The following is a 27,550-nucleotide window of genomic DNA, read 5'->3' on the forward strand; positions in this document are numbered from 1 at the left end:
GTGTTTTATTTTTAAACCGATGAGATCACTCGGCTACATGCCTACGAGCGGCAATGCTAGGGTATATGAATGAAAAGGCTTGAGTCAAGCCAATTTAGGACAACTTTTTTGTTAGTTTACTAATTTTCTGATTAAATTGGAACCAACGGAAAGATTTAATTGGAAAATAAAGTATAAGTGAATGTTTTTTATCATCATGACTAAATTTTTTGTTACGGTAATTTGTATATAAACTTATCCCGCAAGGGGAGAAGTTTGGCATAGTTCTTATGCTAGTCAATCCTGCATGGCGGGAGAAGTTTTGTGATGACTCTATGCTTTTGTATCTCGCATAGCGAGAGAAGTTTGAGTAGCTCTTATGCTATCCTAGTATTAACCATGGTACAATAGAAATACACCGTCATGGTCAATACTAATCAAAAGACAAGAAAAAGATGCAAGTGTGACTTGGAAAAGTACAGTTAATAAAAGACCTCGATGAGTTCTTGAAGTGGAATGAAGAAAGTGTACTCCTATACGGATCAAGAAATAACTTTGTTTGCATAATATAATCATGTGAATGAAGTAAGTAATAAGTGTCTCCTCGGTCATAGTTTTCCTGAATAGTTCTCGAAATTATGGCAGTTTAGTTCGTGCCATATGTCGAGGGGGAGAATTGTGAGATGAATTAAGAGTAAGAATTAAGATCAAATAAGAAACTACTCTTTATTAAGAGTGAGATAAAGATGTTGATGAATGTGTACTCTTCATTAAGAGTGAGATATATAGATTTTGTAAGAAACCGAGTGAGATAAAGATTTTGATGAATTTGACCATCGGTCATAACAATGATACCCCTAGGCAGAGAAACAACTAAATCCCTGAATTTTTTAAAGTTTCGAGAGGAAGATAGCGTAGTCACCGTCAAAGATATTAAAGTGGTGCTTAAAGCGCCATATAAGGTTTTAATAGATTGAACCCAAATAAGAAATTGGAGGATACACTATCTTTATAAAAGATGGGAAGATCTAGGAGAGCATAGTATGTAGAGGTATGTAGAGACCTAAGACTTGAAGAGAAGCGGGATTGCGTGTCCACTTCAGTGATTCAAAACAATGAATTTCTCAATACCTGTTGATGTTGTATGACTTATATAACACCTGTTGTTGGCTTTTCGAAGAAGATGAATAATATAAACAAGGATCTTATGATATAAGAGTTGTAGAATCAATTGCCTCTTGGCAATGAAGAGTAACAACAGCCCCATATGAAAGTGCCAGTAGCTAAGGCCCTAGAAGGTCTCAAAGAATTAGTAAACCAGTTTTTGATGATTATGAAGTCTATGTTAGTAAAGAAACTCAAATGAAGGGTGATCCCACCTCATTTGAAGAAGCCATTAGAAGTGTTTACTCATTTAAATGGCAAGAAACTATGAAAGTTGAAATGAATTCGATGAATACAAATGATGTTTGGGACTTAGAAGTAATTTCTAATGGAGCCAAAATAGTAGGTTGTTAATGGGTCTACAAGACAAAATGTGACTCCAAAGGGAATGTAGAAAGATATAAAGCACAACTTATGGCAATATGCTTTACGCAAAGAGAATGAATAGATTACAATAAGAGTTTTCTCTCTAGTCTTATGTAAGGATTCTTTTATAATTATAATGGTGTTAATGACACATTACGATTTAGAGTTAAATCAGATGGATGTAAAGACATCATTCCTCAATGGGGATTTGTATGAAAATGTTTACATGGCATAACCCAAAGGTTTTGTCATGAAAAAAAATAACATATGGGATGCCGCCTGTAGAAATCCATTTATGGGTTAAAAGTAAGTCTCTAGACAGTAGTATTTGAAGTTGATAAAACGATAAGAAAGTTTGGGTTTTAAAGAAAATGAGGACAATAGCGTTTATGCGAGGATCAAGAATGGAAAATTCATTTTTCACATCCTATGAATATATAACATTCTACTCATTAGTAGTGATGTTAATCTATCATTAGAGAAGAAGAAGTTTTGTCCTCAAGTTTCAATATGAATGATCTTGGTGAAGCGTCATTGGTTCTAGGAATCGAAATTCACCGACATAGAAGAAAATGGGGTATTAGGACTATCGCAAAGGCATACTTAGAAAAGATTCTAAAGAAGTAAAGTATGCATGTGAGTAAACCTACGCCTGCTACTATAGTCAGGGGTAATAGATTTGGGAACTTTTAGTGTTCCAGGAACCGATATGAGATCGATCAAATGAATATGGTTCCATATGCTTTAGCTATTGGAAGCTTGATGTGTGTACAAGTACAAGTAAGAACTTACCCTGGCGTAGTTTATGTATCCAGGATATTTTGGCAGAAGTTCAGTTCAGATATAGATAACTAGAATGGAGTTGAGAATGTCTTGTAATTTTGCAAAGTATCATAGGCCTCATGCTGAGTAAAAAAGAATAAGTACTCTCAAATAGTTGAGGGTACAAATGTTAAGTTATGGCGAGATGTGTAGTGAAATTCACAGTTGTTGCTAACACTCGTAGTTGGAGTATTATTATGGAAAAACTCCAAAGAAACAGTTGTGGTATCATCAGTGATGCATACCATAGTATAGCTTGACATGAGGCTTAAGGAACAGGCAAAAGGAGGTTAAGAGAATTTGTACCCGGATTTAACAATGGTAGACAACAACAATAACTATTTAAAGTAAGTTAACTCCTAAGATAACAGGTCAAGCATGCTTCCAGACACTGATGAGGACATCACTCCTTTAGATGTACCCACTGATCCTCCAACCCTCATGCAAGGCCTAATGACCCGGGCTCGAATACGTCAACTCAATTTAGAGGTGAGCTCGTTCTTAAGCGATCCTTTTTATACTTTTGAGAATAGACTACTACCTAATGATGTTATCTTGCTTAGGAACATTAGAAAGGATCATGAGGGACTTAGAGGAAGAGGTGGAGGCGTTGATGACCAGCAAGGATGTTCAATAGAAACCGGAGGCCCTGTCCAACATGATTTTGAGTCTGCGTCGGCCTCCAGGACCAGTCTACCTTAATCTGGTCACCCAAGACGTATCTGGACTCCGTTTTCGACGATCCACATATGGTTGGAAAGCCAATTTTATAAGGAAGTCAATCCAAGTGGTATTACATCAAAATCCCTTCAGAATCAATGGAAATCATTGAAATAAGTCAGCGTCCAAAATCTACCAGGGTGCTGCGACACTGTCTTTTGGTCCGTTGGGCCGTGTATCATGTTTGGGCCCATTAGGGGCGCGTCCAGGGGTCTTGCATGACCCTAGAGTCTTCATAAACATCCACCACCCCTTTATTAGGGTTTGGGTTTTGCTTAGATTAATCTATCCAGAACAGTTTCGTCGTTCATCGGTTTGTAAGATCCCAACTTCGTGAGATTAATCATTCATCTGCAATTTGGTTGCTTTCTTTCTTGTTCTTGCTTATGTTCTTCGTTGCGTAGGTAGGGATTAGCCTTCTTGTCGAGGTCAACCGGATTCATGTCTCGGTTGATAACCAGAGGAGTTATGGTGCTAAGATAGCAGGGGTCGATCTTTCGATCTGAAGCCGGATCGGTGTGTCATTCTCCACTACAACGATAGTTACCACTACATGACGAAAGATTGGGATCCCCATTCCCATTAAGTGATAATCAGAGCTAAGGTATACCATTAGGTTCACATTTATCCCCTTGTTTTGAGTGTTTCGCATTCGTCCCATAGTCTAGTGCTATATTTTTTCTTGTCCTAGAACCTTTCACGCTATAGCCTTTGTATATTTCAGTTTCAGAGTCCGCCGTATTGATTTTGTGTCCTGATCAAGGTCTTATTACTGGTTGGGTCGTGTTAGAGTCCAGTTCATGTGCTTTCCCCTATCGTTTCCATCAAATCCTTGCTGGCGTGACCAATTTTACGCGCATTGTTTCCGTTTTGTCCTCTAATTCGGAGTCCGTCCTTAAAACTGATTTAGTTTTTGCATACGAACTCCGATTTCGATGTTCCATATATCAAAATCGATTAGAAATTTTTTTTGGATCCATCCATCACCTGCTTTGCTCAGGTCAGAAAAATTTATTTTGATCAAAAACTGGTCAAAAGATCCTCTTTTCGTGGTCACAAGCTTTTTGTCAATTTTGAGCACATCTTCTGAAATTTCCACATGCCACACTTTTCACTTGTTTATGTGGTTACTTCTTTTGTGCTCCTAAGTGACAAAAAATATCAAAAAAATAAAAATAAAAAGTTGAAATTTTCCAAAAAAACAACGGCAGCCCAAAAAATAAAAAAGAGAGGGGAAAAGAGAAACAATATCTAGAGGAGCACATAGAGAAGGCCAAAGTAAGCTGTGTTAGCGTGTGCTATCTAGTTTCTTGTTTGTGTTGATCTTGCTATCCACCATACTTATTTTTCACACACCTTGCACCTTGCTATCCACCATACCTGTTTGTAACACACCTAGCACTTGGAACATTTTAGACCAGTAACGAGAACAAATACTTTGGACTATAATTCAGCATTATTTTCTGTTACTGACTTGTGTGCCAAATATACATATTATTCTTTGTGTGCCTTCTGAGCTCCACAAACTCTTCAGATTAGTATAGAAAAAGGGCCTTGCAATCTTGGTACCACTGCCTCACATGTATCATGAACCAGCCGTCGGTTGTACCGCCCACTGCTTACATTGGTAAGAACTTTGTAAGAGCTTGGTAAGATGCTTCCACTTGCTGTAAAAAGTGACACCACTACAACCACTTAGTCATTTGGTAGGGATAACTTTCACCATTTGTTCCTGTTTTTGTGTTTACAATGGCAGGAGGTGATCAGACTAGAGATAACAGTCCCAAGGATTTCAACGAGTATGTCAGCCAAGAGCAACTGCAAGTTACTGTAGATAATGCCCCAAAAAGGATGAATGAGGCCATCAGGAAGGCCGTCACTGACGCACTCATTGAACTCAATATTGGCAATAGCATGGAGAGATTAGACAAACGAATTTCCACGCTAACTAACAAGGTTACTGAGTTGGAAACCTTGATGACGGTCAACAATGATGTCTCCGGTAGCAACACCGATGGTCTCTTACCAGAAGACATGGTGCATGATGCCACTGAAAACATAGATCGAGCAGCCTTCCAACAAGCAAGATTACAATGACGTCTTCATCGCAACACGATAGGTATGGGTAGTGTCCACCACCATCAAGGTAATAATCATCGTGTGCCTGATGATCCTTATACTAAGATTAAGTTCATAATACCATCTTTTTCGGGTCATTATGATGCTGAGGGGTATCTTGATTGGGAGATGATGGTAGAACAAAAGTTTAGTGCCCACCTTGTGCCTGAGCATCATAGAGTTCGACAAGCTACTAGTGAGTTTAAGGGCTTTGCCATTATTTGATGGAATGAGCTAGCTGCATAGGATGCTTTACCTAGTACGTGTGAAGAACTTAAAATAGCTACGCATGATCATTTTGTTTCTCCTTCTTATCATAGAGACTTGTGTAAGAAATTGATGCGTTTATAACAAGGAGAGAAATATGTACAGGATTACTATGGTGAGCTCCAAAAGGGATTGATACGATGTAGTGTTGTAGAGGGGAACGGAGATTCCATTTGTCGTTTTTATTCGGGTTTGAGGCACGAGATTCAAGACATTATTGATTATAAAGAATTTAACACTGTCAACCAGTTGTTTCAGTTTGCTATGCTTATAGAAAAGGAATTGTAGGGGCATGAACAGCAGAGCAAGAGCAAGGTCAGCATCAGATACATGCCACGCTCGGCACCATCTTCGGGGCTGACCAAGCCAACCACTTTTTGGGCGCCTCCACCAGCGAGCAAGCGACCAGCAGCCTCTAGAGTTACCGCTACACCTAAGGCACCTCACGCGCGACCTTTAGATTTAGGTAAAATTTCTTTGCAGGTGCCTGCCAAGAGTGCCTCATTCGTTGCATCAACGGGATGCACTTCGGACATTCAGTGCCACCGCTGCCATGGAATTGGCCATGTGCAGAAGAATGGCCCAAGTCAGCGGGCCTACATTGCTACAGAAGATGGCTACATCAGCACCTCTGCCATTGAAGATGAAGAAGACGAAGACACAGATGAGGAGGGCGGCAAAGTCCTTGGTGGCGAGGACGCGATGGCCTATAGGAGCATTATTATACAGCGGATGCTCAGCTCACAAGTCCAGCAACCTAAGAAGCTACAACACCATAACTTATTCTAGATTTTCTTCATCATTAGCAACCGTCGAGCACGTATCATTATTGATGGAGGTAGCTGTAATAATTTGGTGAGTTCTGATTTGGTCAAGAAGCTTGGCTTGATCACATGCCTGTACCCACGTCCATACCATATTCAGTGGCTAAATGATTCTAGAAAAGCAAAGGTAACGCAAACTTGTAGAGTTTCATTTCTATTAGTTCTATGCTGATTCTGTTGATTATGATGTGGTACCTATGCAAGCCTGTTAACTCTTATTGGGTCGTCCTTAGGAACATGACAATGATGCTACACACCATGGTAGAAGTAATAAATACACCTTTGTGGATAAAGGAAAGAAAATTACTTTGGTACCTTTGACCCCTGCTCAAATTGTACAAGCTGATAGAGAACGCGCTGCTAGTTTAAATGATGTTCAATCTAAAAATCAGCAAGTTGCTAATTCTATTCTCCCACCTAAAAAGGATAAGTCTACATCTATTTCTAAGGCTAAGGGGATTAAATTGAAGGGTGGTGTTATGCTTGCAACAAAATGTGACTTTGCTGAAATTTCTGATGATGATATTTGCTATATTTTGGTATACAAACGAGCTATGTTTTTGCTTGAATATATTGTTAGCTCGGTGCCTCCTGCTGTCACTAATCTTTTTGTAGGAGTATGAGGATATTTTTTAGCTGAGATACCCTCGGGACTGCCACCTACGAGAGGGATAGAGCATCAAATCAACTTGATTCCAGGAGCAACCCTGCCCAATCGTGCTGCCTATCGAACCAATCCTGAGGAGACTAAGGAAATTCAGCGGCAAGTCCAAGACCTTTTGGACCGTGGGTATGTATGTGAAAGCCTTAGTCATTGTGCCATTCCTATACTTTTGGTTCCTAAGAAAGATAGAACTTGGCGTATGTGTGTTGATTGTAGAGCCATAAATAATATTACTATTTGGTATTGTCATCCTATTCCTAGGCTTGACGACATGCTTGATGAGTTGTGTGGTTCTATAATTTTTACCAAGATTGACTTGCGAAGTGGCTACCACCAAATTAGAATGAAACTTGGAGATGAATGGAAAACTACGTTTAAAACCAAATTTGGGTTGTATGAGTGGTTAGTAATGCCTTTTGGTTTGACAAATGCACCTAGCACTTTCATGCGCTTAATGAATGAGGTTTTAAGAGCTTTTATTGGTTGTTTTATGGTAGTTTACTTTGATGATATATTGATTTACAGCAAGTCTTTTATTGAACATATGGATCACTTACGTGTTGTTTTTAATACTTTACGTGATGCACGTTTATTTGGTAACCTTGAGAAGTGCATCTTTTGCACTGATCGAGTTTCTTTTCTTAGCTATGTTGTAACTCCACAGGGAATTGAGGTGGATGAGATGGAAATTAAAGCCATAAAGAGCTGGCTGGTTTCCCAAACCGTCACATAGGTGAGGAGTTTTCTTGATCTTGCAGGATTCTACCGTCGCTTCATCAAAGATTTTAGCACCATTGATGTCCCGTTGCATGAGTTGATAAAGAAAGAAGTTGTGTTCCATTGGAGAAAGGCACATGAGGAGTCCTTTGACACTTTGAAGGACAAGCTCACACGCACCATTGCTGCAACTTCCAAACTTTGGTAAGACTTTTGAGCTAGAATATGATGCTAGTGGAGTTAGCTTTAGGGATTCTGATGCAAGATGATAAATCCATTGCTTACTTTAGTGAAAAATTGCATGGTCCTGTTCTGAATTATTCCACGTATGATAAGGAATTGTATGCACTTGTTCGTTCTATAGAGATGTGGCGTCATTATTTGTGGCCGAAAGAATTTGTTATTCATTCTGATCATGAATCACTTAAGTATCATCGCTCTCAACATAATCTAAATTGTAGGCATGCTAAATAGGTTAAATTTATTGAATCTTTTTCTTATATTATCAAACACAAGAAAGGGAAGGATAATGTGATTGCTGATGCTTTGTCTAGACGATATACATTGTTGTCCCAACTTGATTGTTGGATTTTTAGGCTTGAATCAGTAAAAGAACAATATGCGCTTGATCCTGATTTTAAGGACGTGTTGCTAAATTGTAGAGAGGGACGTACATGGAATCAGTTTATGATCAATGATGGGTTTTTGTTTAGAGCTGACCGCCTATGCAATCTAGTTGGCTCCGTTCATCTTTTATTGTTGCAGGAGGCACATGGAGACGAATTGATGGGACATTTTGGAGCTAAGACAGAGGAGGTGTTGTCTACACATTTCTTTTGGCCTAAGATAAGGCGAGATGTAGAACGATACGTGGCTCGGTGCACCACATGTCAAAAAGCTAAGTCACGGTTGAACCCACATGGTTTGTATATGCCTCTTTCTGTTCCTTCTACTCCTTGGACTGATATATCTATGGATTTTATGTTGGGTTTGCCAAGGACTAAGAGGGGGATGGATAGTATTTTTGTGGTGGTTGATCGTTTTTCTAATATGGCACATTTTATTCCTTGTCATAAGAGCGACGATGTTGTTCATATTGCTAGCCTTTTCTTTCAAGAAATCGTTCGCTTGCATGGTATGCCTTCTACTATTATTTCAGATTGCGATGCAAAATTTTTGAGTCATTTTTGGCGCACTTTATGGAATAAATTGGGGACCAAGCTGCTGTTTTCTATAACATGTCATCCCCAAACTGATGGCCAAACTGAGGTAGTGAATCGAACATTATCCACCATGTTGAGAGCAATTTTGAAGCACAATTTAAAGATGTGGGAAGAATGTTTACCGCATGTGGAGTTTGCATATAATAGTGCGGAACATTCCACCACCAAGATAAGTCCTTTTCGGGTAGTGTATAGTTTTAACCCTCGCACTCCTATTGATCTTTTGCCTTTACCTATCACTGAAAGAACACATAGTGATGCTAGAGAGCGTGCTGATTTTATTCATAAGTTACACGAAACAACTAAAACAAATATTGAAAGAATGAATGAAAAGTATAGAATTACTGGTAGTAAAGGTAAAAAAGAAATTAAACTTTAATCGGGTGATTTGGTTTGGTTACATTTGAGAAAAGATAGATTTTCTAAGCTGCGTAAGTCTAAATTAATGCCAAGAGCAGCTGGTCCTTATAAGATAATTAAGAAAATAAATAATAATACCTACAAACTTGAGTTGCCACCCGAGTTCGGGGTTAGTCCCACCTTTAACATTGCATATTTGAAGCCTTATTTGGGAGAAGAAGATGAGCTTGAGTCGAGGACGACTCAATTTCAAGAGGGGGAGGATGATGAGGACATCACTCCTTCTGATGTACCTACTGATCCTCTAATCGTCATGTAAGGCCCAATGACCCGGGCTCGAATACGTCAACTCAATTTAGAGGTGAACTCATTCTTAAGTGGTCCTTTTCATACTTTTGAGAATAGACTACTACCTAATGATGTTATCTTGCTTAGAAACATTAGAGAGGGTCATGAGTGACTTAGAGGAAGAGGTGGAGGCATTGATGACCAGCAAGGACGTTCAACGGAAACCAAAGGCCCTGTCCAACATGATTTCGAGTCTGCCTCGGCCTCCAGAACCAGTCTATCTTAAACTAGTCACCCAAGACGCATCTAGACTCCGTTTTTTGACGATCCACATATGGTTGGAAATCTAATTTGATAAGAAAGCCAATACAAGTGGTCTCACATTAAAATCCCTTCAGAATCAACGGAAATCGTCGAAACAAGTCAGCGTCTAGAATTTACCAGGGTACTGCGACACCGTCTTTTGGTCCGTTGGACCGTGTATCGTGTTTGGGCCCATTAGGGGGGCGCATCTAGGGGTCTTGCATGACCCTAGAGTCTTCATATACAGCCGCCACCCCTCTATTAGGGTTTGAGTTTTGCTTAGATTAATCTGTCAAGAGCAGTTTCACCGTTCATCGGTTTGTGAGACCATAACTTCGTGAGATTAATCATTCATTTGTAATTTGGTTGCTTTCTTTCATGTTCTTACTTGTGTTCTTTATTGCGCAGGCAGTGATTAGTCTTCTTGGTGAGGTCAACCAGATTCGTGTCTCGGTTGATAATTAGAGGAGTTGTGGTGCTAAGATTGCAGGGTTCGATTTTTCGATCTAAAGCCGGATCGATGTGTCATTCTCTACCACAATGATAATTACCACTACCTGACGGAAGACCGGGATCTCTGTTCCCATTAGACACATTGATACTAAGTTATATGTTGTAAAGAAAAAAATCTAGAATTATTCTAAAAGCATTGAGCACATAAGTACCGAGTAAGTACTTGCGGATCCGCTGACCAAAGGCTAACCATCCAATGCGTTCAGAGAACACACAATCAATATGGATTTATGAGAAAGCCTATGATTTTTTGATACTAAGGGCCTAGTTGAGTATCTATTTCAAAACAGAGAGGTGCATTGTAGTTGTTAAATCTAATAGCAACTAATCGCGACGATGAGGCACGCTCTACGCACTGATCTATGATGGAATGGAAAGAAGATAAAGTAAGTAAGTTAAGTTTAAGTCATAATATGAGATTAAGGGGAGAATGTTAGTTTGATCTATACCAATTGGCCCAACGCCCAATCGGACCCCTTGACCGCGTCCTGATCGGGGACGCTTAACAGACCACCAGACGATGGGCCCCTATCACACAACGCTATATAATGAGAAAGGTGTGGGCCAGGGCACGTGGGATGAGGTTTACCGCCACCACTGACCCACCAAAGTAACCCTAGAAGGCCCCTCCAATCGTGGGCAGCGCTGCAAGTGACGGGAAGCGCCGTTGACCGTGTCGTCGGCACCTGGACTACACCGCCACGCACTATGTAACCACTGCCGTAGCGATTTCTTCCCCTCCACCTCCTCTGCCAAGCCGAAGGTATGTGTCTCTACTCTATCTCCCTCTCCCGAGTCTATCTCTCTCTCCTAGGTCATGTAGTTGATCAATTTGAACCAAATAGAGATGAATCCACCCACTAATCTACACCTAGATGATCCTAAGCACTTAACATGCCTAACACCAACTGGCACCTCAATGCCTCATTATCCTTCCCAGCATCTGCGTGCGCCAGTGGCGGATCCTTTAATTTCTAGAACACCATATGTTTCTCACCCAAGCATATTCAACTCTCAACCTCATCCATGTTACGTGCACGGAATATATATTGTACGTCCTTGTCGAGGGTATATAACTTATATGTGCGGATTTAGAGGAAATAAAGAAATATGTTACCTCCTTATTATTGCCACCCTCTCTTGTTTTTCTTCTCAAATTTTAAAACCAGACATCTTATTCTTCTCGACTCTCAAAACCATTTAAATTACATTTCTACATAGAATAGAAGTGTTTTTAAAGATGTTTCATTTTTTTAAAAGTTAAAGAATATTATAAATACCTGATAAAGTTTTAAAACCACGAAAATGGCTCCGGGCTTTGTAGAAATTCCCAGAAAAATCATGGGATCAACGAACCTTGATAAATTATTAAGAGCTCATGAATAAAATATCTAGAGGTTTCCAAACATAGATTTGGCTTTAAGCAAATGCGAAACTATCCAAAAAGTATGAAAAATTCCCAAAACATTCTAATTAGTGTCTAAACGCGTTTAAAAAACTCTCCATGGTAAAAACATTAGATGCAACCAACAATAATGCAACACACACATTTGATGCTGAATACATTTGTACGTGTTTTGACATCAATTAGAATGTCAGGAATTTCCTAGAATTTTGTAGCTAGTTTCCTGTCTTCCTAGAACTAAATCTAATTATTTTATTTGGTTTGTCATATCCTAGTATATTTCTAGAATTTTGTATCAAATTTTTTAGAAGCTTGTAGACTTTTTTGTGCTTTAAAAGTCTTGTCAAGTATTTACTGATTTTTTAATTTAAAAATAATGAAACCGTCTTGAAACCCACTTATAACAGGCGTAGGGATACAATTTCAATGGTTTGAAGAGGCGATAGGGTACGATTTTAATATTTGAGAAGAAAAATCAGATCACGGTTGTAATCCAGGAGGTAAAAGGATTTAAATGGTTTTATTTAAGAGTTGGTGGGCGAAAATTACATGAAATTGCTCGAGGAAGCCCAAAGACAGCCGCGACGCGTCCGAGCGCACGGCCCAGGGCCCAACCCAACTCATCTAAACCCTAGCCCCCCACCGCTCTTCCTTGGTCGGCACAGCCACAACCTCCTCCAATACTCTCTCCCTCCCTCCCTCGCCGCCGGCCTCCTCCGCTTACCGCCACGCGCCACCTCCGGGACAAACCACCAAAGGAGAGAGAGGACTCGCTAATCTCATCCGATGGAGGACTCGCTCAAGGGGATGATCTCCGCCATATCCTGGGTGCCCAGGGGCGCCGCCAAGAGCATGCCCGTCGTCGCCGACCCGCCCACGCAGGAGGAGATCGCCGAGGCCATGAAGACCTTCGCCCTGGGAAGAGAGTGAGCCACAACTCCCTCCCCTCCCCTCTCTCCTTTCATCGCGTGCTCTACTTCCAGCAATAGTGACGAATTTTGTTTTGTTGCCGTGTGTAACCTGTCTGTCTCCAGCATTACGCGCCCTGCTGTAATTCCAGCAATAGGCTTGATTTCACTTTTGTTGCAATCGTAACTTGTCTCCAGCTCCGGGAGCGACGTTGACGAGGATGATGATGCTGGCAACATGGAACTCGACGGTGCGGCAGAGGCGGAGGAAGAGGTGGAGGAGGTTGATGAGGCTGCCAGGGCCAAGGCCGTAGCCAAGGCGCTCGCCAAGGGCTCCAGTAAGGTGGACGACGTTGCTGATGGGCTCCGCGAGCTCAACATGGATGCATATGATGATGAGGACGAAGGTGGGCGTCTTCTCTTCCATTCATCCTCCTGCTAATTAATTCAATCAGACCAGGTGAAGCTGAGGCGATTGATGAATTCTTAACCTGTGATTATATTAGAGGTTGATATTATGGGCTCTGGTTTGGGGGACTTGTACTATCTGGACAATGGAATGGACCCCTATCTCAAGAAGAACAATGTGAGTTCACTAACTCTGCTGTTTTACTTTCGTTGTTTGTGTACTGATGATAGAAACAAATGAATGCAAATTGATACATTTTCCGTACCTTATTAGGAGGAGGATGACGACGACGACGATGACGATTCGGACATTGAAGATAAGATGATCATGCCTACTGATTTTGTTATTGTCTGCGCACACAGTGAGGATGATATCTTCTCTCTTCAGGCAAGTATCAGTTAACATATTTTCTGATTTTGCTAAAAAAACAGCCATGGTAACATTTTTTTTCTTGCAAGGGTCGGCCTGTTTGGATCACCTACCAGCTAATAGTCTGGCTAGTGTCTTACCTATCACCTAGCTAACAATTAGCTATTAGCTGATTCTCTCCAGTTAACACTGCTAATAGTTAGCTCAGAGGATCCAAACAGGGCCTTAAGTATTTTCCCTGTAGTAATAGAACATGGTATGTTACCACAATCTCTTCTAGGTGCCCACTGATGTATCACGAATGACATTATAGCAATACTGGCTGTAGTTAGTAAATTTGTGTTTGGAAATTGATTCCAGCACGTGCTCTTAGTGTCTGTCCATGTAAAAATACAGTCAGGTCACATTACTTTCCATTTCTCGCCCTGTCTGAATGACTTGCCAGACTGTCCTATGCTATTAGTTTTCATACTTGTTAAATTATTGTCGATGACAGGTCAACATTCTTGAAGAAACAGATGATGGTGAACAAAATATCTTTGTGCATCATGATGTTCCGCTTGCTGATTTTCCGCTCTGCACTGCTTGGATGGATTTTAATCTCAAAGGTGGCGAAAAAGGTAAAACTGGCATGTTAAAGTAAGGGGTACCAATCTATTTCTTTGGATTGGAAGGAGCTTCTTATCTGATTCTGTGATTATGTTGCTTTCTCTGCACTTCAATATCACAGGGAATTTTGTAGCCGTTGGAACCATGGATCCTGCCATCGAAATATGGGACTTAGATATGGTATGGCCAGGGCTATATAACCATGAGGCGCCTCATTGCAAAACAGTTGATATATTATTTGATGGACCTTTGATATTTCTCAACAGGTTGATGAATTGCAGCCGCACATGGTGCTAGGAGGACTTTCAAAAAAGAAGAAGGCAAAGGGCAAAAAGGTTTGCAACTATCTCTAATCTTGAATGAGATTTGGGCTATCATACTTCTGTTGGTTATTTTTCTGGATGTTCTGCTAAACATCTTGCTCTCCTTGTATAATTGCAGTCAATACTTCCAGCTTTACCCAAACTCCCAAAGTAACACTGCAGTTTATCTCATTAGTCTGTTGATTCTGGTTGATGACACTATTTACTATTAGTTTTTTTCTGTTGTGAAATGCGTTTAGCTTACAATGTGGTGCTGGTGCATCGTCTTTCTGGTTAATTGGCAGCTAAACTTTTGGCTAGATTCATGAATATTTTTTACTAGGGTCTTCTCCTTAGATGCAAGCAACATCACTGGGGGTTCTTCTTAGGTTCAGTTTGCTTGGTAGCTTTTGCCTATCAGAGTGATTAATGCAGCTAATGGTTGTTGGCTGCCAGAGGGCAGCTTGGCCAACAGGCCGCTTGGATTGTATTGAATAGGCACCATGATCAACTTGGTTGCCAAGGAACCTGAACAATTTACATGACAGTGAATAGTAAATAGCTATAGTAGGTAATTGGAAAACATCAACACTAGGCTAACTACTGACAATTCTCCCCTTTAGCCTTGTGGTCCTTGGAAGTGATCTGCTTGAGCCCAATTCTTCCCCTCATCTCATCAAATTTTGATCTTCCAAGAGACTTGGTTAGAATGTCAGCCAGCTGATCAGTGGTGGATATGTGATCAGCCCTGATACTTCCATCTTCCAAGCAGTTTCTGATGAAGTGATACTTGATCCTGATGTGCTTACTGCGCTCATGAAAGACTGGATTCTTGGCTAGAGCAAGTGCAGACCTGCTATCAACTTTCAGTTCAACCACTTCCACATTCCTTCCAAGGAGGTCTGCCAGCAGCCTAGATAGCCAAATTGCTTGTTTTGCAGCTGTGGTAGTGGCAATGTACTCATCTTCACAACTAGATAGAGCCACCACCTTCTGCTTCACTGACTGCCAGCACACAAGATTGCTTCCCAGAAAGAACAAGGTGCCACTAGTGCTCTTGCTGGTGTCAATGTCCCCAGCCAAGTCACTGTCGCAGTACCCAACAAACCTTGCTCTCCCTGGAGCCTTAGTGTAGTGCAGGCCAAGCTCCAGAGTACCAGCCACATATCTCAAGATGCGCTTGATGGCTGCTTGGTGTTCTGCAGTCGGCCTCTCCATGAATCGACTGACAAAGCCTACTGAGAAGGCTAAGTCAGGTCTTGTGTGGACCAAGTAGCGCAAGCTGCCCATCAATCTTCTGTATTGGGTAGGATCAACCTCTGCAGCCGCACTCTGCCTGCTCAACCTCAGCCGCTCCTCCATTGGTGTATGGGCGGGGTTGCAGGCATCCATACCTCCCAGCTCAAGGATCCTCTTGGCATAATGGGTTTGCCTCAGAGTGATCCCAGCTGAATCTTGGTGTACTTCGACCCCCAGGTAGAAGGACAGGAGGCCGAGGTCGCTCATGTCGAAAACCTTCTTCATCTGAGCCTTGAAACCTTCTATGGCTTGAGCGCTGGCACCGGTGATGATCAAGTCGTCAACATAGACGCCGATCAGCAGCAGCTCCTCCCCTGTTCCTCGCCTGTACATTGCGGCTTCATGGTCGCTTTGTTGGAAACCCATCTCCTTGAGGGTGGCGTCCAGCTTGGCGTTCCAAGCTCGCGGAGCCTGCCGTAGGCCATACAAAGCCTTGCGCAGACGGTACACCATCTTCTCCTTCCCGGCGACGGTGAAGCCAGGCGGCTGCTTTACGTACACCTCCTCCTTGAGGTCGCCGTTGAGGAAGGCAGATTTGACGTCCATATGGTGGACGTGCCATCCTTCTTGGGCCGCCAGCGCGAGGAGGACTCGGACGGATTCCATGCGCGCCACGGGAGCAAACGCGTCGTCGAAGTCGATCCCTTCCTGCTGGACGAAGCCCCGCGCCACCAAGCGCGCCTTGTACTTGGTCACCGCGCCCTGCTCGTCCTTCTTGTGCTTGTAGACCCACTTCAGAGTGATGGGCCGGTGACCGGGAGGAAGCTCCACAAGCTCCCAAGTGCGGTTCTGCTCAACTGCCTTGATCTCCTGCTCCATGGCGGCCTGCCAGGTAGGATCGCCTTCAGCCTCCGCGAAGTTGGCCGGCTCGCCGGCGTGCGTGAGGTGAAGCTCGGCGAAGAGACGTGAAGCCGGCAGCGGTGTGGGTGCATCCCCGATGATGTTGGGCATGGTACGGTACCGCAGCTGCTCGCCGTCGTAGGAAGCGTCAAGACGATCGTCGTCGTCCTCGAGCGGTGACGCGAACTCAACTGGGTCCGCCTGCTCGGTCTCTGCTGCTGGTGAAGCAGAGGAGGCTTGTGGATCGTGCTCCCCTGGAGCTGGTGACGGCGCGCGCGGCGGAGCTCCGTCTGTGTCGACTCCCCAGAACTCGATGTCGAAGTCGCTGGAGGCGGAAGCAGACGTCCCGGCGGCCGAATTGGACCAATCCCAGCCGCGCCCTTCATCAAACACCACGTCGCGGCTCACCTTAACGCGTCCCGTCGCCGGATCGAGGACCCGGTAGGCCTTGGCGCCCTCGGCGTAGCCGATGAAGACCCCAGCCTTGCCGCGGTCGTCGAGCTTGCGCAGCTGCCCGAGCTCCCTTGTGTAGGCGACGCAGCCGAATGTACGCAGGTAGCTCACCGCCGGCGCTCGTCCGTGCCAGGCCTCATAGGGGGTCTTGCCTTGCAAGCTTCTTGTCGGCGCGCGGTTGAGCAGATGCACCGCCGTCATCACCGCCTCCCCCCAGAATTTGGCCGGCATGGACCTCTGCTTCAGGAGCGCGCGTGCGGTCGCCACGACCGTCTGATTGCGGCGCTCCACAACACCGTTTTGCTGCGGTGAGTGTGGTGCAGAGTAGTGCCGCTTGACTCCTTCGGCGGCGAAGTACTGCGCCAGCTCGCCGACGGTGAACTCTCCTCCATTGTCGGTCCGCAGCACCTTGAGCTCACGGCCGGTCTCCTTCTCTGCTTCGGTCTTCACCCGCTTCACGGCATCCGCAGCAGCATCCTTGGTCGGCAGAAGCACCGCCCACATGAAGCGGGTGGCGTCGTCCACCATCAGCAAGAAGTAGCGGCGCCCTCCTGGCGTCGCCAGCGTCACCGGCCCGCACAAGTCGCCGTGGACGAGGTCCAGGGGCGCCTGCGCGCGGTATTGCGCCTGCTGCGGAAACGGCTTGCGGCGGAGCTTGGTGGTGACGCAGGTGTCGCAGACTTGCTCCGCATGCTTGATCACCGGCATCCCCCTCACCATCTCCTTCTTGCCGAGCTGGTGCAGCGCCTCGAAGCTGAGATGCCCGTAGCGCTCATGCCACCTCCATGACTCGTCCTCCTTCCTGGCGGCAAGACATACCGCCTACGCGGCCTCCAAGTGCAGGATGTACAGCCGACTGGGCCCGCGATGTACCTTGGCGAGAAGACGACCACGCCGGTCCCAGATGCGGAGCACTCCATGATCAATCTCCACCCTGGAGCCTCCTTCGTCGAACTGCCCCAAACTCATAATCGAGTTCCGTAGCGCTGGGATGTAGAAGACGCCATGGAGGACGCGCTGCTCTCCGTTCTTGGCCTGGAAGACGATGGAGCCGGTCCCCTTGATTTCCACTCGAGACGAGTCGCCGAAACGCACCGTGCCGCGCGCCGTGGTGTCGAGCTCGGCGAAGAGCTCCCGACGGCCGGTCATGTGATGCGTGGCCCCGCTGTCGAGGTACCATCCGTCGAGCGCCTCCTCGTTGGCGCTGGTGTTGAGGAAGACACGCGCGCGTGGCTCGTTGATGTCAAGGGAGGCCTGGCCTTGGAGCAGACGACTTCGTCCTTCTCGTCGAGCTCGAGGAAGCCGTGGGCGAAAAACAGAGCACCATCATCGTCCTCTGCTTCTGCGACGTGCGCAGCACCGCCACGCCCTCCACCGCGCCGTCCACCTCGATCACCTCCAACGCAGTTGCCTCCTCCGTGTTGGTTGCCGCCGCCGCCGCGGTCACCACCACCACGGCGCGGCTGGCGGCAGTCGCGCGCCCAGTGGCCGCGATCGCCACAGTTCAGGTGTCGTCGTCCGCCCCGCGATCGTCGCCACCGCCTCTGTCTCCTCCTCCGCGATTGCCCTTCCCGCGCTGCTTCTTGCCGCCGCGTGGACGACGTCGCGGTTCCTTGCCTGACGCGGAAGCGGCAGCCTCCTCCTTCTCCTTGGCACGCCACTGCTCCCTTGTCAGCAGCAGACCACCGATGGCGGCTGGTTCCGCGGCCAGCGCCTCCATGTCGTCCACCGTCTTCAGACGCCCAGACACCTCCTCGATGGTGAGGTCCTGGAAGTCGAGAAGTGTCTCAATGGCGATCCGGAGCTGGGCGTACTTCGGCAGCACGGTGCGCAGGAGCCTCTCCACCGCGCGTTCTTCATCGATGTCGTTGTCGCCGTGGAGAAGAAGCTGCTGCTTCAGAGCCATTAAGCGAAGGGTGAAGTCCTCGATCTGCTCACCCGGACGGAAGGCGAGCTTCTCCCAGTCGCTGCGGAGTCGCTGGAGCGTGGCGCGGCGCACCCGATCGACGCCGATCCGCACGGCGGCGATGGAGTCCCAGGCCTCCTTGGCCGATCCCTTCTCGGACAGCGGCATCTGCATCTCCTGCGACACGGCGGCGATGATCGCTGCCACCGTGCGCCTGTCCTCATGGTATGGCAGATCCTGGTACTCGATCGCATCCCAGAGTTGCCGCGCCTGGAGCTTCAGCTTCATGATCGAGGCCCACTCATGGTAATTTGTCTTGGTGAGCATCGGCCAGGTGGAACTTGCGCCAGAATCCTTGTACACGGTCTGGATCACCGGCGAGCGGCCCCTGGCCCGCCCGCGGCGGCGATCCTGATCCCGATCGGGCGACCGCGTTTGCCTGCGCTCGCGCTCCGGACTCCTCCGCGGAAACGGGCGGCGATCGCGCGGCGGATCCTCCTCCACCAACTCTCGACGCAGAGCCGCGGCCGTGGCGGCCGCGTTCCGAGCTGCTGCTGCTGCGGCCTGCTGCGCCCGCTGCTCGGCGGCGGCGGCGGCTGTTGCTGCTCTCTCTGCGGAGGTGGCCATGCTTTTCCCTATCTCTCAACCGGCTCTAGATACCAATCGTTGGCTGCCAGAGGGCAGCTTGGCCAACAAGCCGCTTGGATTGTATTGAATTGCAAAATGACTTAGATACAAGAAGATGCTAACCACTGCATATATAAGCAAGTGGTGTACCTACTCCTTAGCATATTCTAACTGCATAAAGCAGATGCTATGATTCCTACTTGGTTGCCAAGGCACCATGATCAACTTGGTTGCCAAGGAACCTGAACAATTTACATGACAGTGAATAGTAAATAGCTATAGTAGGTAATTGGAAAACATCAACACTAGGCTAACTACTGACAATGGTTCTCATGCGAAAGCTTAACAGCATGAAGCTGATTGGATGAATGTACTTATCCAGAGCAAAGATTGTTAGCACATTTTTTCTTTCATGATAGTATGATGTGCATTTCAATCTATGCAAGTGAGCATTCATTTATACTTTTTCTTCAATCTTTGTGAGCTATACTTTTCTCTCTTGCAGGGGAAAAAGTATAAGAAAGGAAGTCACAGAAGTTCTGTGCTTGGTCTTGCATGGAACAAGGAAGTGAGGTGAGTTTTCATTTCAACCCAAGTGATGGTGCCTCTCTTCGCTTATTAAGCACCTGATGTTTGATTTATTGATACGAACTCCAGGAATGTTCTAGCTAGTGCAAGTGCAGACACAACTGTGAAAATCTGGGATGTAGCTGTTGGTAAATGTGCAGTCACACTAGAACACCATGATGACAAGGCAAGGATTGATAACTATCTTTTTTGTCATTTTGGACTGATTCTGATAAATTATGTTGATTTACAATTTTTGTTTCCTTTATTTACTGGACTTGCAGGTTCAAGCAGTTGCTTGGAGCCCACAGTCACCTGAAGTTCTTCTTAGCGGATCCTTTGATAAAACAGTTGCCGTGGTAATGCATCTATCAGTTATCTTGTTTATTATTTATTGAATTATTCTTTATTGATATAGACCCAGCATTTTAATTTACAGAATGATATGAAAGATGGTGGACAGAGTTGCCATAAGTGGTCTGTTGAAGCAGATGTGGAAAGTTTATCTTGGAATCCACACAATGAACACTCATTTGTGGTGAGTAAATGAAACTTGCAGTTTTCTGCATATCTAAACAGTCTAAAGAATGTGAGAAGTTGCTGAAAAACAAGAACTAGTTGAAATCTAGATGGATATAGTTAGTGATTCCCTCTTTGTGAAGGCAAACAACATGAGTATGGTGTGGGAAAGAGTTTATGATGTTAGTTGGTCGACCATGGGCTCAACCACCATGATTTAGTGAAAATTTGTTCAGATTCATCTCCAGTGCTTATCTTGCAATACACACCACTCTATTTTTTCTCTCTTTTGGACCCTAGACATGAAGTAGTTGGTTAGACTGATCTGCAGTTTTGTTATTATGAATATCTGGTAAATATCTCCTTGATGTTATGAAACAGTGTACCTGTATTTTCTGAATGTTCTGTATGATCTCCCAGGTCAGTCTTGAAAATGGGATGGTTCAAGCCTTCGATAAGCGAACAGCTTCATCAAGTTCTTCTGGCCAGTCTATGTATACCCTTCATGCACACGATAAGGCTGTTTCTTCCATCTCCTTCAACCCATCTGCCCCCAACGTATGTTTTTCTTTTTGGCATATAGTTCTGTGCTAAATAGGGAGAGAAACACATCCACAAGTCCAGATTACTGATGCTAGTTTCTTTTCTTGCAGTTTCTCGCAACAGGCTCAGTTGATAAAATGGTAAGGACATTCCAATAATTTGGTTGCATATAGATATGTTTAAACTTGTTGCTAACACATCTGCAAACTTAGGTGAAACTATGGGATCTATCAAACGACAAACCATCATGCATTGCCTCCCAAAATCCAAAGCTTGTATGTTTTCAAATGAGCTAGATGTTTACTTTTGGAAGAAATTGTTTTATTTGTATCGCTTATACACTTGATTTTTCCAGGGAGCTATTTTTTCGGTATCATTTTCAAATGACAGCCCCTTCTTGTTAGCATGTGGAGGTTCAAAAGGCAAACTAAAAGTAATCTCCTCGCTCATCTCTATATGGTGTTGCCTTTGTTGCGAACTTATCTTTGATGGACATTGTTTTGCATCTTTGACAGGTTTGGGACACGCTAAGGGAGCCCGCCGTAGCTCACAAGTTCAGCAAATAGAACTGCCTCAATCTGCTGTTCCAAGTTATTTTCCGGCGTACACATGTTTGGGTAGATTATTGAAGAGTTATAGTGGAAGTCTTGCCCTTGTGAGTTTTGAGTGCCCAGTTGTATAATGAAGTGATGAAATCAATCCAAGCATATGTATGAGTGGTTTGTACAAGAAAAGATTACACTGGGCAAAGGTTTTGGAGTGGAGTTATCAAGGTATGACACTGCGTGTTATGGGCTGTGAACCTGTGATGCATTTTCAATTTTGTGAAAGAAAGCTAGCGGTCTTCACAGCAGAGCACTTTAACTCGAATCCAGTTTGAAGCTTTGGACACAATAGTTTCACAATTCACATGGAACAGCTCCGTTCGTATAGGTAAAAAAGCCCTCATGTCGTCGTAAAAACATTGCTCTTGCCAATTCTTTTTTTTTAACCTCTCATCTAAGTATAGCTGTAGTATCTCTTCGGATACAAACACACATCATCACATATATGTACATCTCACACACATATTGTATATAAATAAACCTACAACTATACTTAGATAACGAACGTAGCTGAGAGGTACTCGAAGATCACCAGACTCCAAGCGTGACGGGCATATCACTTGACTATTGTAGTACATTTGTGTGAGAGACAGACAGCTGAAATTATTAACGGAGAATTAGATACAAACACACACCACCACATACACCGTATACAAACAAATCTATAGACAACGAACGTAGTTGAGAGGTACTTAAAGATCACCGGACTTTAAACGTGACGGACACGTTACTTAACTATTATAGTACATCTGTGTGAGAGGCAATCGAAATTATTAACCAAGAATCAATCTCCGAGGTAAGGCTCCTTTTCCAGGACCGGCCGCTCGTACCACATCGAGCAAGCCAAACGAGCTACGGCTCGTCCTCTGCTCTTGCCAATTCTTGGTCACAAATGTACATGAGATTTGAGTTGACTGGAAGGTAAAGAAAGATAAACTGCTACAACTAACTCTGTTCAAGCAAAAAAACAACTACCTGTCGTACTACTAACTAGTATTGTTACTTTAAAAATTCCAAATGTTACTTTTTTCCCTGAAAATACTGGTGCACGTTTACTTTCTACCTTTTTAATTTTTTGCGCAATGCGAATAATTTCCACGGTTGTAAAGAAGTCAAATTGGATTATTCTATGAGCGTACAGTACGCCAACCCGATCACCTCACCGTGGCCGTGCAGACCCTCTTTTGCACCATTTTCCACCCCTTTTTTTTCTCCCAATTTTTAGGCCCTGTTTGGCAGGGTTTCTCCACCAGCTTCAGGAGTCGTTTGGAACCGTTTTCTATCAAACGGGGTAAAGTAAAATAGCTTCACTTGTGAAGCCCCTAAAAACATGCTCTCACAGTGATTTGGGGTGAGATGGAACCAAAAAAAAAAATAACTTCTCCCGGCTCCTCATCCAGACCCCCTAAAAACATGCTCTCACAGAGAAGCCATTTTGTCAAACGGTTTACCAAAATCGCTTCAGCTCCACCGATGGAACTGTTTATGAAGCTGTAGAAAAAAAAAATGCCTTCACTAGGGAAGCGAAGGCATGCTAAACGGGGCCTTAATCTCCTTTCGCATCGGTGCTCCAACTCGTACGCCTTTTCCGTGTCACGTCGTGTGCGTGTGTGGTATGGCTATTGGCTGAGATAAGAATATCTGATCTCATCTCGAAACGGCATGCATGCATGCATGTAACCCTGACGCCGATCCGATTCAGCAGCCGCAAAAAAGCTAGCGGAGCCCGGGCAGCACAGCACAAGTGGCTCCGGGCCTCCGGCTGCTCGTGATAATCCATCCATTCGGTTAGTTTATGTCGTGATTAAATTAAATTAAATTTGATTTGCAGTACGTATCATTTCTAAAATATTCGTGTGGGTGTAATGGTGTATAAGTGTTTGTGCGTGTATGATATCGTTCGACATAGTCTGACTAAGCACGGCGTATGCATCTCTTGCCTTTTTTCTTGTTGCACCTTTCCGTGCCTGAACATTCAGCATTGCGTGTGATCGCCCCTATTTTATTTCATCCAACACATGCGCCGTTTTTCAGCATATATACGAACGTACCACCTCTGCACAGGTGCGTTGGCGGTTGAGCAAAAGCAATTTTTTTCTTCAAAAAAAAATGGACCATACAGGAGAACCCTCATTCTTACGAATGCACGCACATACTGCTTGTGAGCACTAGAAACTCAATGAACATATATGAGACAAAGCTGATAGATCTTGAGATTAACGAGATCATTATAGGCACCTCATTATTTACATGGCATTGTCAATCCACCACTGAGAGAATAATGTCGGGTGGGTAGATTGCACCATAACACGCTATGCTCAGTGTTATGAAATGCTGGAATTTCACAAATGTTTCAACAAATCACACTATTTCAAAAAGGGTAGGGTTCATTGCCTGGCCTCATCGGCAAATGCGCAATAGAATTTTAATGGTAATGTAATATAAGTGAAATGCACTGTGAGTCCCTAAAAGTTTCACATATTTTTATTTAGGTCTATAAACTTTCAAAGTGATCATCTAGGTCCTTCAGCTTTTCAAGTAGTTTGGATGAACCGCTTGAAAAGTTAAAGGACACATGATTAATTAGAGTTTATTAACCTAAATGAGAATAGAAAAAAGTTTAAGGATCCACGGTGCATTTCACCCTATATTTTTAATTGGAAACAATCAACTTGTACATGGGGTCAAAAACTTTTCTAGCTCCGATCCGCCACTGATTCAGGATTTAACCTTTACAGTTTCTGTTGGGGCAACATATCAGGTGCAAACCAACCAATCTATATAAACTTGAAAACTACCAATCATGACCACTAGACGCTGATCCAATGGATGGGGTGAAAGGTGGGATTTTTTTGCGCTTAAGCCCCCCACCCGCCGGTCTTTTTTTTTTTTGCGCTCAAGCCCCCTCACCCCATCCATTGGATCAACATCTAGTGGTCCTGATCGGTAATTTTCAAGTTTTCACAGGTTAGTTGATTTACACCTGATATGTTGCCTTCTATTGGTTACTGAAACAAGTGTTGCTTTTTATTATGGCATTTTGAATAAGTCGACGCTTCAAATAACTAGTAAATCCTCACAGTTATCCCGATAATCATCTCGGTCCATGAATTCTCAAAGTGAACACCTAGGTCCTTCAACTTTTCAAATAGTTCATTCAAAGTGTAAATTTAGGTCCATGCATGATTGAACCTAGAGTGAATGAGCCACTTGAAAAGTAACGAAACATGATCAATTTGAGAGTTCATGAACCTAGACGCGAATGCGGAAAAAACTTTAAGGACCTACGATGCATTTAACTCTATATTTTTTATAGGAAATACTCAGACTTAGGTCTAGTTTGGCAGGGCTTCTCCACCAGCTTCAGGAGCCGTTTTATGCCAAACGGGGTAAAATAAAATAGCTTCACCTAGGAAGCCCCTTAAATCGTGCTCTCACAGAGGTTTGAGGTGGGACATAACAAAAAAAATAGTGGCTTCACCTCATCCTGTATGACGTTCTGTGAGAGCATATTTTAAGGAACTATATATGTGTAGTTGTTTTACCAAACGATTTACTAAAACGGCTCTAGCTCTACCGATAGAGCTGTTCATGGAGCTAAAGCCTTAAAAACGGCTTCACTACTGGAGTGAAGCCGTGTCAAACAGGGCCTTAGTCTGTTTTACTAGCTAAAAAGGGTTTTTGCTACGGTACCTCCAAATAACTGTGGACCGTCAATCTAGGTGGACCGTCAAGCAGGGGCTCAGGCTGCCCGCCCGTGGTTCGAGCGCTGGCTCCCGCGCGGCGCCTCACCTTCTTTCTTAAGAGTATCCGGGAGACTCCCCCGTGCTTTCAAAAAAAAAGTAATAAGAGAAATACTTTTTTTATTATTTTTGAGAAATAGGAAGCAATCAAATTTGAGGTAACATATCTATCAATTAGAGATCTAGCATGCATGCAAACATGTGACCGTGGATTTGTATTAAATGATTCCCAATGTGACATGTAATATTTTTTCATTAATTAATCTATGTGGAGTTGTAACTTATCTCAACGTTAGATGTACATAAATGTTAGTTGTGTTTTTTCTACAATATAACAAACGTAGAGGTGAATTTTGGTTATTTAAATTAATCAATGTTGGTATTTAAATTATTTATTTATTTTTATAATTCAACATTAGTATTCAGTAATCAAAATGCTGCTTTTGACGTTGCTTAGGTTCAAACCATCAATATATTCACATGACATGGTGCTAGGCACCCTTTGCCTTGCACGTACGCTGCTTGTCGCTGTTGCATGTTGGTGCACTCCATCGGTTTTTATGGCAACAAACAAACTATTCTTGGATAGTAAATATCTTATATACATTTGTTCAGTCTGTTGCCTTTTCTTTTTTCTTTTTTTTCCTAAATATTTTAATTAATTTATAAGTATTTAATTGTCGTATGCAACTGAAAAATCAAGGGCCAAGATTTGTTTGAGATCTTACCTCCTATGAGGTAAAGGTTGTACCTAAGCAAGGCCCAGCTAAAAAACTTTTCTGCCACTGATTTCAGGAGTTAATTTTTATAATCTCTCTTGGGTCACTGAAACAAAGTCCCCGCTTCATTTAAGTATATAACTAGTCATCGTTCCTCAGTCCTCACTGTTATCCCGACAACTTTGTAGCATCAGGTTGAGAGTACAGGATCTCTTTGTTCCCCAGTACACAAGTGCTATCATCATCATCATGGTTTCATGCCAATTGAGCATTGACATAAAGCAAGATAAGAAACACACCATCCATCACCTTTCTTCCTTTTGCTACCCTTTTTCAGAGATCACACACATCCATTGCCTCCTTTCCTTTTCCTAATATATTCTAGTTGCCATGGCTCCACCTCAGTTACACTGCAATTGCTACAGTGGAATGGGTTCATGTCCTCGTTTTACCTCACATTTTAACCTAACAAGTGACAGAATCAAGGATAGCTAGCAGCACAAAGCATTACAGATTCTTTTTAGGGCTCAATCTTACTGTAATTTGCACCAGACAGATCATAGTTGTCATCGATCGACATCGAAGAAGCTTTTGAGCTCCAACTTCCTTTGCTTCTTGACCCTTGCAATGAAGTCCTCCACTCTCTTGTGCAGCTCCTCCTCTTCTCCTTCCTCTTCCTTCGCCTCCACCTCCACCTCCTCCACAACGGCGGCTCCGACAAAGGCTCTGTGGTCAGCCGCCGTCACCGCCACTGCTGCTGATGCTGCGGTAGTCGTCTTTGCGGCCATCGCCGTGTTCTTCTTCACATGGTCCTCATGTATCTCGTTCACCAAGGAAGGCTGGTCATCGTCCCTCCTCGGCGCCAGCCTAGACTCCCCAACGAGGAAGGCAACGATGAGGTTGCCGATGACGAAGAGGCACTTGGGGCTGAGCAGGAAGGACGTGACCAGGTCAGGGAGGGTGGTGAGGAAGAAGAAGCTGAGGAACGAGCACAGCCTGGGGAACCAGGCAGGGCTAGTGAGCAGCAGGCAGAGGACAAAGGTGGCAGCCATGTAGACTGAGAGAGTAGGAAGCTGCAGCTGCCTCCTGCTCTTGTTGTACTTGTTCATGGCCCTGATCTTCTCCATGCTAATGGGATCCATTTGGGCTGAGAGAGTAGGAACGGCACTGCTGGGATCTATACAAGAGTGTGTGTATGTACAGAGAAAGACCTTCAGGGGGCTCTGCTGGAGGCCACAAAACAATGCATGAGATGGGATGGAGGGGGCGAGAGGGTTTTATATGTGGAGGAGGGGATGGTAGGCCATGGAAAGTCAGGGGAAGGAGAAGACGACGACAACGAGGTGTGAGGGGTCATATGCAAGAGCGGTGAGAGGAACAAGACATTGATCTGCTAATG

The 27,550-nt window shown here is 44.2% G+C and overlaps 2 protein-coding genes across 2 annotated transcripts; one reads left to right on the forward strand and one right to left on the reverse strand.

Annotated features, from left to right (window-relative positions):
- The first annotated feature begins 12,361 nt into the window (after positions 1-12,361).
- On the forward strand, positions 12,362-21,860 carry LOC136457028 (uncharacterized WD repeat-containing protein C17D11.16-like). Its single transcript, XM_066457069.1, has 16 exons — positions 12,362-12,659; positions 12,840-13,048; positions 13,148-13,227; positions 13,324-13,437; positions 13,916-14,039; positions 14,150-14,208; positions 14,295-14,363; positions 19,961-20,028; positions 20,113-20,209; positions 20,307-20,381; positions 20,462-20,560; positions 20,962-21,099; positions 21,195-21,224; positions 21,297-21,359; positions 21,440-21,517; positions 21,600-21,860. Exons 1-16 carry the CDS (start codon positions 12,520-12,522, stop codon positions 21,648-21,650), a joined length of 1,494 nt encoding a protein of 497 aa, XP_066313166.1. The 5' UTR covers positions 12,362-12,519; the 3' UTR covers positions 21,651-21,860.
- Positions 21,861-26,280: 4,420 nt separating this feature from the next.
- On the reverse strand, positions 26,281-27,524 carry LOC136459713 (uncharacterized). Its single transcript, XM_066459556.1, has one exon. It carries the CDS (start codon positions 27,291-27,293, stop codon positions 26,718-26,720), a length of 576 nt encoding a protein of 191 aa, XP_066315653.1. The 5' UTR covers positions 27,294-27,524; the 3' UTR covers positions 26,281-26,717.
- Positions 27,525-27,550: the final 26 nt, after the last annotated feature.

The sequence above is a fragment of the Miscanthus floridulus genome, chromosome 6 (genome assembly GCF_019320115.1).
Source record: "Miscanthus floridulus cultivar M001 chromosome 6, ASM1932011v1, whole genome shotgun sequence".
In the NCBI taxonomy this organism is placed as follows: Eukaryota; Viridiplantae; Streptophyta; class Magnoliopsida; order Poales; family Poaceae; genus Miscanthus; species Miscanthus floridulus.